This window comes from Schistocerca cancellata, chromosome 2 (assembly GCF_023864275.1).
Source record: "Schistocerca cancellata isolate TAMUIC-IGC-003103 chromosome 2, iqSchCanc2.1, whole genome shotgun sequence".
In the NCBI taxonomy this organism is placed as follows: Eukaryota; Metazoa; Arthropoda; class Insecta; order Orthoptera; family Acrididae; genus Schistocerca; species Schistocerca cancellata.
In genome coordinates, this window is record NC_064627.1 from 21,683,319 (window position 1) to 21,694,982 (window position 11,664).

Here is an 11,664-nt window from a genome sequence, read left to right on the forward strand (position 1 = left end):
TAGTTGCACGTGCACAAAGTAGTAAAAATGGCTCTGAGCACTATGGGACTTAACATCTATGGTCATCAGTCCTCTAGAACTTAGAACCACTTAAACCTAACTAACCTAAGGACATCACACAACACCCAGTCATCACGAGGCAGAGAAAATCCCTGACCCCGCCGGGAATCGAACCCGGGAACCCCGGCTTGGGAAGCGAGAACGCTACCGCACGACCACGAGCTGCGGACGCACAAAGTAGTAGTTACCGACGGTTGTAATGGTGTTCTTCATTGATAGGGAGGGCGGTGATAACAGGTGCAAGAGCTTCTTATTTGGCTCTCTTTCCCTTCCCCGACGTGGCCAAGAGGTTCTAGGCGCTACAGTCTGGACCCGCGCGACCGCTACGGTCGCAGGTTCGAATCCTGCATTGGGCATGGATGTGTGTGATGTCCTTAGGTTAGTCAGGTTTAAGCAGTTCTAAGTTCTATGGGACTGATGACTTCACAAGTTAATTTCCATAGTGCTCAGAGCCATTTTTGAACTTTCCCAACCCTTCCGCCATTCCTGGCTCTCTCCCACTCCAGACGACTGTGCTGTCTGGCAAGACTCCGCAAGTACCTACTGCAGAGGCAACACAGCATGCACATGGAGCCCGAAAAACAACTGCGACTGGTTCGCGCCCAGCCCCTGCCAATTAACTCACTGAAACAGCGCCGGCCGCGGTGGTCTAGCGGTTCTGGCGCTGCAGTCCGGAACCGTGGGACTGCTACGGTCGCAGGTTCGAATCCTGCCTCGGGCATGGGTGTGTGTGATGTTCTTAGGTTAGTTAGGTTTAAGTAGTTCCAAGTTCTAGGGGACTTATGACCTAAAATGTTGAGTCCCATAGTGCTCAGAGCCATTTGAACTGAAACAGCAATCCCAATTTTTATCAAATGTACTTTTAGTTATTCTCCTGTCATAAACGTGCATAAAATACAGTTCATAAAATTGTTGACAGATCAACACACTTTACATAATCTTTGACCAAAATTTGGTCGCTTCCAATGCATTTTCCGTTTCCTGCTGCTGCGCAGGCGACTGGACACAGTCGATACTGAAGCGTATGTTGAACAGTCTTTTCTTCCCCGCAGTCATATAGGGTTTCGTTTTCTTCAATGTATCTCGATTTTGCCAGGTTAACCCGTGATCTGCCCTCTCCTCACCTCAGCCTATTCGAGGACCTCCAGATTGGCCAATTCTCATCGTGACCACCCTGAAAATATTTTCCAGCCAGGAGGGTGGGATGTCTCAGCCCTCCATAATTGTAGCCTGGCTTCTTCATCAGTGGTTGCTAGTTTCTGCGACGTTGTGAGGAAACTTTTCCTTGACCTCAGTCGCTGATAGTAGGATTGTTGCCCACGCATTGGATGCGTTTTTTCGTGCTCCAGTTTGGTTCTTTCCTGTTTCCTGCTGTTCCTCTTCGAACGGGAGGTGGTGCAGTTCCTACGAGGTGGTAGAGCCGTTATGTCTCATTTAGCGCAATATCCACTTGTTTGGCATATGTTCGCGCTGAGTGGTCGCGCGGTTTGAGGCGTCCTGTCACGGCCTGCGCGGCCTCTCCCCCCGGAGGTTCGAGTCTTCCCTCGGGCATGGGTGTGTGTGTTGTTCTTAGCGTAAGTTAGTTTAAGTAGTATGTAAGACTAGGGACCGATGACCTCAGCAGTTTGGTGCTTCAGGAATACACACACACACATTTGAACATTTTTGGCATGTATTGTCTTATATCAAATATGACAGACATGCTCTGCCACGGAGTAACATAATTCCATTGTAGAAATAATCAAATATAGTAGTAGCTGTTTTATTCATTCATGGATCGTATTTACAAGGGTACTTGGTGTGTCATCTGTATCACTTAATGGCTAGAACAATCAGCCATTCAGAGTTTTCAGGTTGCCTATCTAAAAACTTCCAGGGGCAACAGAAATTTCTTTTTCAGTATTTCATATAGTTATTGAGTGAAGCAGTATATCTATGAGCTTTCCAGCACACTTTGTTTACCTTTGTGACATCACGTGCCAGAGTCATTAATATAGTATGTCATCACTCTTAAGAGTGGCATCATTTTTATCAGTGAGTAGCCAGTCTCCCCCTCCCTATTTCTAACCAATCACAGCGAAGCATTAAAAATAAAACAGCCAGTGAAACATCCAAGATGGCAGAAATAGCCGAACTGTGCTAGATGTAAATTTAAAACATCGTTCCCTCCCTCCCTCGTACAGAGCAGCCAATCGGAAATCTAATTTTGGAAATAGCTCTGTTGTCCTTTATGCCCCACCCCTTCCCCTCCTCTCCTGCCAGTCGCAGTCAGATATTAAAATGATGTGTAAAAAATGGGTCAAGTTACATTATTTCCGTGAGATTTACACAAAATTGCTTACGCATACATGCCTCTGGTGTAGTATTAAAAATAAGTGCGAAAACGTCGCCAAGTTCAAAGTGTAACACCCCAACCGTCACTTATCTGGTTTTGGTGTGTGTTTACCCCAGGTAACTGACTAACAGATCAACAGAGAGTGCAAAACTGCCACAATGTCGGATAACGCAAAGAAAGTAATAAGGCCCTGTGACTCCTGATTTAACTGCGGTGGCAGTGTTGACATTAATTGATTCAGAACTGATCCCTTTTAATTAAAAGGGGTGCACATTGATGTTATATTCAGCTATTGAACACCAGATGCAAATGTTGAACATAAAGTTAATTAAGAAAGTGACTTGGGATTTCAACTACTTGATTGAAAACAGATGCAGACGATTAGCACAGATTTATTTTAACTCACGACCTTCAATCATCACATTACATGACTATCCTAACAGGCAGTAGGAATAAATTGCGTTTACACGGAATAAAACGCGATAAATCAAAAGTAATTCCTATCGACTGACCCAGGCGTAATGCGAAGAGCAAGAAGAATTCTACAATACACGGTCCATGAAAGCCTCGTGGAAACTTTGCCGACGTGATCCAACAAATTAATGAGTGGCTGGAGCGGGCGCAATATCACCGAATTCACGTGGCGGAGCGGCTTCGTTGTGCGGACGTCGGCCCACCTCGTGGTGCTGCAAGGCTGCGCTCGTCTATTCACTCCTAGCTATATCTTGCTCAGTACGTAGCTGAACCGAAACTTCCTATCTCCAAGCTCAATCATTCCATTTGCTAAGTCCTAAACTGCAGAGATGCTCAGTCTTTCTCAGGCAAGCTGAGTCAAGAACGCCACGTCCACACTCTAGGCAAGTTGGGAATGGAAGACCTCTACGGAGACTTTTCACAGTCCGCTCTTCGCCTCGGTTTCCCCTCCAGCAAAATCACTTACGCCAATTGCAGCGCAAGTTGCGTTAATTATGCGTCGCTTCCCAGCGCCGACCAATGCCTGCTCTGCGACGTGAACAAATTCCGAGAAAATTTCCCTTCCTCTCAACTTCTGTTATTTAGCTCCTCCCAGGCCACCCATCAAGGTTAGTGTCTGCACAACACCAAGTTTTCCGGAATTCTGACTCCCAGGAGAGTACTTCAAATTCCTTGGTCCTACGTTCCCATCAGAGGCCGGCGTATTTCATTCTGTCGCTCTTCACCTGATTTGCTTCAGACTCTGTGGACCGTGAATTCAGCGTGAAGTTGCTATAGTCACGGACACGCATATCTTGACCTCTATTGACCGCTCCACCGTAGCTTTGCGCGGCTTTCTCGCACGTTTCACAGAAAACGGGACGACAGACATTTATCAACAGGTGTACAAGTTCTCCATCTGTTTCCCGGTACACAAGCATGGAGTCGGGGTCAACCACCCACTCACTGTCACTCATCTTAAGGCGGCTGGAGGCCGCGCCCCGTTACCACTTTCTCAGAGCTTGAGCCGCCCTAAGCTGCCTATTGTCACTTCCCTTAGCCGCTCCCCCGGCGGCCACGATCAATTCTGAGTACTTCCGTGGGGTAAAGTAGCTTCGAGTAAATCGACGCGTTTCCACAAAGTTTTCATGGCATGTGAATTACTTTAAAACCATCACCCGACATTAATTATTCCAATACGTCCATATTATACCCTCTACAAGATGCATTGTGCCTTGTCAATCGTTTTTGTTCAGCCCTACTCTTCGCTCAACGTGAGTTAGGTGATCTGTAATGACTTCATGTAAGGGGCATAGTTCTTGCCATCTTACAAAAGGTAACCATTATTTACGAAGAATTGCATACCGGATGGTTATAATTACAGTGCACCCACTCACGGAGGTCCAGTGTGTGCCGTAATTATCGTATGACAGCGAAACTTGCTAGATATGCTGATGCGTTACTGCAGAACCGATTTACGCTGGGGTAACAATTAGCTGCAACTGCGGGCACCAGGAGTAACTCTGGTACTGGAACTTGTTTGTTTCTGTTATGACACCCACACTGTCATGTCACAAACCATTACGTGAGTTAATGGTAGGGCTATCTAGAAGAGAGACAGTGCGCCTCCATCTGGCCACTAGCAACTCTCGGCCATAACCGCCACAACAGAACAGGAATGCAATTCAAAGTCAGTAGGGAAAGAGTCACAACAAATATCATCACCCTCAGACTTGCACGCAAACAACTATAATTTACTGTCACGAATTAACCATTGCAAAGTTGGTCACATTTACCATACATCATATCCAGGAAGCTAACGACTCACGCTCTGCTCTAAAGTCCATGGTCACTAATCCACAGCTCACGCCGAGAAAAACAGGAAAGCTCGTACCCATAAATTCGTGCCTGCTTCGAGGAACACACTTGGAACTCTTCAGTACTTCGCTGTGCAATAAGCAACTTTGCTGATCACGAAGCATCACCTACTCCCGACCTCGTTATAATTAAAGTGCATGGTTCAAAATGGCTCTGAGCACTATGGGACTTAACATCTATGGTCATCAGTCCCCTAGAACTTAAAACTACTTAAACCTAACTAACCTAAGGACATCACACAACACCCTGCCATTACGAGGCAGAGAAAATCCCTGACCCCGCCGGGAATCAAACCCGGGAACCCGGGCGTGGGAAGCGAGAACGCTACCGCACGACCACAAGATTTAAAGTCCATCTACTTACTGAAGTCCTGTGCGGGATGTAATTATCGTACAGCGTGAGTCGACAGTAAGGCTATCGAGAATATAGAGCTTGCGCTTTTAGCGAAATTATTTTATGTGAACGGCAACAATTACAGTGCTGATAAAATGGATGTAGATGTAGATGTAGATGTAGATGTGTGAGGAGAGCCCAATGTTATTAAATGGTTTAATGAAGATGGTGATGAAATTCGAAAATATAAGTGACACTGGTGTGGTACCCGGAAGAGTGAGGCGTCCTATACCAGCAGAAGTTATGGACGGGAGGGAACGTGTTCCGTGTGCTGCTAGAGCTTGTGCAGAGTCACGGGAACCGTCCAGCCCAGGGTCAGCTATACAGAAAGCTCTGCGGTCTATTTTATGCTGGAACCCGTACAAAATCCAGACTGTACAGCAACTGAACCATCATGACCCGCAGCAACGTTCTGAATTTGCTCTTCGATTTCTGGTATGGATCGAAGTTGATGACGTGTGGCAGGCAGTATTCTGTGGAGTGACCGCGCACATTTTACACTAAAGGGTGCAGTGACTACACAGAACTGATGAATTACTGGTAGTGTTAAACCGCATGTTTTGCACGAAGAGCCACTGCACACGCCGTATGTGACTTGTGACTGAGTGGTGTGCATTCACAAGCATCTTTATTCTGGGTCCATTCTTCTTTAAAAAGAATATATCTAGAGGTCTAATCACGTGTAGCGTCACATCTGCATGTTATCGAGACCTCGTTATACAACATGAATTCCTCCTCTGGAAGAGCGCAGCTGTGTGGAGACCACTGTTTCCGTGCAAGATGGAGCAACAGCTCATGTCGCTAGTCCAGTGAAAGATCTGCTCGATGCAACCTTTCACAAACGTGTTACCACCAAAGATTTTCCAGATTCATGGAATGGAACATCACGTAATCTGAATCCCAGGGACTTTTGACTATGGGGATATTTAAAAGAACACGTTTACCAGGAACACGTTCGGTCTCTGCCTGACATGAAGGCCAGTGTACCAGCAACACGTTGCTCACACCCAAACCTCCAGATGTCAGACGCTCAGATCATTACCAAAGATTGCATGGCGATAGAGTGTCAACCGAAGCTCCGATTTAGTTCGTACTGTCTGCTGTCATCCAGCAAAATAGGCGTAAACATTAAATAAAAGTAGCATTGGAAATACGGAGCACGGGAGAAGCATAACTGTATTTGTTAAGTACAGCTTCCGTTGGGAAGTTGGTAGAGCGTTGAATCCTCGTACCGAGGGTCATTGGTTCACTGTGTTGTGGATTGGCAAGACAGTCAATCCACTATGACAGGAAGCCGAAAGGCACGCGTTTGAGCTCACGCAGGCTGGCGTGAGGTCTGGAACAGGACAAGGAATTTATAGTAGCAAAGAACGTACGTAACTACTGGAATACTTAACTTTAATTCGTAATTGGTGAACACCGCTCTTGATCGTACATGTTTTACAGCATCAATAGTAACTGGTAATGGCGCCTTGCTAGGTCGTAGCAAATGACGTAGCTGAAGGCTATGCTAACTATCGTCTCGGCAAATGAGAGCGTAATTTGTCAGTGAACCATCACTAGCAAAGTCGGCTGTAGAACTGGGGTCGAGTGCTAGGAAGTCTCTCTAGACCTGCCGTGTGGCGGCGCTCGGTCTGCAATCACTGATAGTGGCGACACGCGGGTCCGACGTATACTAACGGACCGCGGCCGATTTAAAGGCTACCACCTAGCAAGTGTGGTGTCTGGCGGTGACACCATACACTGTATTACGCGTGAATGTGTCATGTGAAACAACATGTTTGAGACATGTAAAAGGGCTGTTTGCAGTTTACAGCAATGTTCTCTTAGTCTGCTTTCGCTTCGTTTCTTTGAAAGCAGTAAATGTACAGAGTACGTTTGTAGTTTCACAGAATATACAATCAGAACAGAAAAATAACGAAACAATTTTATCACACTTATGGGAGTAATGGTTATAAGAATAGTAATAATAATAATAATAATAATAATAATAATACACATAATAAAACTACTAGCAGTAATAATAAACAAGATCAGTAATAAGTGCTATAAGTACATAACATTCAAAAATCAATGCAAACACACACAAACACACACACACACACACACACACACACACACACAAAGTGTCATTCATTCAGGAACAAAGGCTTCACAGTAGTGGTTGTATACGAAGAAGTGAGTGAAGCAAAAATTACATATAACAGTTTCATGCGCAAACAGTTAAAAAAAATTGTCATCACTGGAGTTCAAAGGTGGAATATGTGGCACGAGGACCTCACGCTTTTCCTGTGCTTCAAAGTTGTGATGTTATTTTTTAACTGCCGTTTACGCACATTTTACTGGATGGCAGCACATAGCAAAAACTAAATCGGTGTTTAGGTTGATACTCTATCGACTCATAACGTTTGGCATCGATCTGAGTGTCTGACATCTGGAGGTTTGGGTGTCAGATTCCACCAGAACTGCTGCGAGCAACTGTTGATCACATCGTTTTACTGATGCAGCTTATCGCCAACGTCACCGGTGCTTATTTTGAAAAAATTGTGCAAACTGTGGTTAATAATAAAATCAACATTATGCTTTTCTCTCTCGTTTGACCTTTCTTGCCAACGTTCCGTTCCTGATCCATTACATATGGAAACATTTATTTAAGTCTTTCTTGCATTCACAGCTCCAGATTTTCACCTGGTGGCCAGAACTGCAACTATTTTTTCCATTGTAAATCGGTCCTGCATAAACACATTAGAATATCTACCATTTTTCGCTCCCATACGATAATTACAGTCCACACTTGACCTCTGTGAGCAGTTGCACTTTAATGATAACCGGACGCTACCTCTGACATTATATCAAATTGATCTGCAAAAGTGGTCGTAAGTTAAAATATGCGTTACTTACATAAAACTGAGTAATATTCTTGCCTCTCAGTTGAATAGACACGCATTTATATGTTTCATACATCAAATACTGCATTCCTTATACAAAGGCATTCCTCTCATACAAAGTAGTAATTTCTTTTCTGTCTCTCTCTCCGTCCCTCCCTCCCTGCTTCCCTCCCTTCCTCCCTCCCACCCTCTCCCTCACATGTGCGTCATCATTATACTACAGAAGAAATGAAAATAAAAAAAAACAAAATGTATATATAAAACAATTTTATTATAAAAAACAACTTTTAGAGCGAATTTTGACAATTTATAGTGTCACATGCAGTGGACATATACTATTTTAATGTATAATTTACATCAAAGGTTTAATATAACAAGGCAAATATTAAACTTTAGAAACTGTGTACTAGTTTTATTTTGGACTTTTTCAATAGTCTATATTTGACTAAATCTAAAATAGTAAAACCAATACAATTATCATTTTGCAATTTAAGCCTTAGTGGTTTCACGTTCTTAACATCAAATATTTAACCCATTAATGAATTTGTGAAGTAGTCAGACGTTTGAAGCTGTTTTATGCATGGGAGCTCGATTCTTTCAAGAACTGGGCGAGTGGTGGTGGACGGGGGGAGGAGGGGGGATAGTGTTACTAGTGGTATTAAAATTTTAAAAAATAAAATAAAAGTAACATGATTCATATTAGGCATATACATACTTAAAAGTACATTGTGACAATAATGACATAGAGGTTCAGTTGTGACCTGATTATAATCATCGTGACATTCGCGTGAAGTAATTTCGGGACAGCACGGAAACTGTAAATCAGGCGTCCACATGTAGACTGGAACATCCATCCTCCCGAGTGAAACGCCAGTCTATTTCGAACTATGCTATCTCATTCAGTTTATCCGGTTGGTTGGTTTGTGGGGGTTGAAGGGACCAGACTGCAAAGGCCGTCGGTCCCTTCAGTTCATCCCTAGTGTACAATACTGTTATGAAGAGAAAATATTAAATGGGAAAGGTTATTGCTACGTTATTCCTTTATTTCTCTTCCCGAGAACTTGCAAGGTGCCGCCTCGAGTTACGTACCTCTCCGTGGTGCTTGTGATTCACACCGGCTGAACCGACCGAATGACGGATCGCTCCCCAGTGCGAATTGGAAATTATTTCACAACGGGACACATGAGAAGGAAAGTATGGCCTACGCATGTGAGTCATAGTTGGCAGCTCTTATATACGACAATAACAATTCATCGTGAGTGAAGGTACTCAGCTACTACACTGATTGTCGTAGTCCACATTAACCCCAACTTCATTACCCTTTGTGTCCAAACACGAAAAAAGACCATCATCAATGCAGAAAAGACAATCGTCAGTACGAGCAAGTCAAAAATAAGAGGAGAACAAGAAATTACTGATCACATACGTTGATACCACCCGGTTGAAACTGAATTAGCTTGAGAAGCCGCTAGGGAAGGATGAGGCAGGAATGCCAAATGTCCTATCAAGTCGCTCCCCCTATATAGGGGTGTGATGACTGGGCGTGTGATGGCTGCTACAACTGTGCATGTAAAGTAAGGAAAGTTTCTGCATGCAAAATCTGTTAGCACTGGGAATGAGTAAGCCCATGTTACAAACCATAACATCAGGACGCATTAACTATTCAGCTTTACGAATCAGATCATCCCAAACCGTGAGCGGTTCTTACCATCATTGAGGTTGCGCCTCGACAAAACCTTCGCTCGCAGTAGCCCGCCGGCAGCGGCCATTCATCGGAGGGTGAGGAAGTGTTTCTGAAGATGCAAGTCTGTTGCCTCTGCCGCCGTCTCAGTTCTGCCATCCCCCTTCCTTTCCATCTAACTTCTCCGACGGCTCCTGGCCAAATGTCATCAGAAATCTCTTCTCACTTCTTTGATCCGGCATTTCCCAAGAAAATTTTGTCGCCAGTGGGTAGACTCTAAAAGATTGCCCAAGTAACTTTTTAGGAACAGAGCTCCAACCTTAGAGCTCCACTTAGTAAACGTTTTTCCATTCACCCAATGAGGTGCTTCCTCATTTCGTATGAGAAGAATTTTGTTGTTCTGCATATTTTCGCGTTTGGCTGGCGCCATTCCGCCACCACATAGCGTTCCCATATGAACTCCAGAGAATGCTGTGTTTTCTACGGATACAACTGATTGTTCCCCGCTTGAGAGTGTTTGTCGGTGCGGACCGACAATGCAGCGTGCCTACGTCGAGGCCCACTCAGATCTTCTGCAAATGTCCAATACATTAATTAGCGGAAAACTCAGTTACAGTATATACATGAAACTACCTGAGATGAGATCCTCGCAATCACTAACAATCACATGATATGGGGCCTTGTATGCCGATTAATGAAATGGCCCAATTAGTAAACAGATCTCCATCAATGGATGTAAAAGAAGAGAGATATGGAAGGCATAAGAGCAGCCCCAAGATGATGCGTACTGTACATACGTAAAGAAACACACTAGACACATTATCAGCAAAATGAAGATTTTGTGTATTACTACTTACCATTTGCCAGCTTGAAAAATTGAGTCAGTATCCGTCTGTAACAAATAAGATGTTGAGCTTAGAAAGAGGGTAAGGTGTTACTACTGTACATTAAATCGTTCTGGGACAAACGTTTTCCAGAAGTGAACTGTGCATTAAATCGTTCTGGGAGAAACGTTTTCCAGAAGTGAACAAAAAAAAGCACAAGTGGAGAAATCATAGTGTGAAAGTGTTCTGTGGAATGATACAACGGAAACTCTAGGCTGGTATAACAGCAATATAAGGATGACATGAGTTGCAGACAGGTACGAAGGACTGTTACGTACAATCTTCCGGCCGAGACCTTCCTCAGAAAAGAGAAACCCACGCACATTCAGACAAGCAATCAGATCTTACGCACATATGACCGCCATATCCGACAGCGCGGACTGAAATGTGCCTATCTGCAACTCGAAGTGTCACCTTTACTATGAGTTGCAACTTATCTTTTTCCTTATATTGTTGTTCTGTGAAGAGACAGATGCTTTATTATTATTTTTACTATCATTTTTTTAAATGTTAGTATTGACCAAATTATTACTCTGTATTGTCCAAGTTAGCAAGTACATTTTAAGTGTACTTCAAATAACTTCTTTTTAGTAATCTCTTTAACGTCCTAGGGCAATTTGTTGCACAGTTTTATACCTTGATGTTTTGAGTTTCATTTTTATTCTGTAATTTTGTTCCATGATCATGTGCAGAGGTGTTTATGTGCAAAACAGTAATTATCAGTGTTATTTTTATTTGCATAAACCGTTAAATCTACTCACATCGCGAAGTTAAAAGTCTTGAAAATATCTTTACAATGAGCTCGATACTATCTTTTATTATTAATCTTGTGGCCCTTTTCTGTTGTTTGAAAGTTGTGTTTATATTTTGCGCGTTTGTTCCCCAGAAAAGAATTCCAAAGCTATGGACTGAGTGTATATACGACTGATATACCGGGCAGTCACGTGAAAAAGGTACAGACAGAAAAAAAGGAAGTAAACTCTTTATTATTTCAAAATTCATCACCATAACTGTTAATAAATTTATCCCACTCTGACACAATACGGGCAATGCCTTCGTGGAAAAATGTTTACGTTGCCTATCAAACCACGA

At 43.4% G+C, this 11,664-nt stretch overlaps 1 protein-coding gene across 1 annotated transcript in view; it reads left to right on the top strand.

Moving 5' to 3' along the window:
- Window positions 1-8,456, top strand: part of LOC126150288 (Down syndrome cell adhesion molecule-like protein Dscam2) — a 198,272-nt gene extending 189,816 nt beyond the window's left edge. The window contains exon 8 of the mRNA XM_049915867.1: window positions 8,442-8,456. Coding sequence (XP_049771824.1) covers window positions 8,442-8,456 — 15 coding nt within the window. The remainder of the gene's footprint in view (window positions 1-8,441) is intronic.
- Window positions 8,457-11,664: the final 3,208 nt, after the last annotated feature.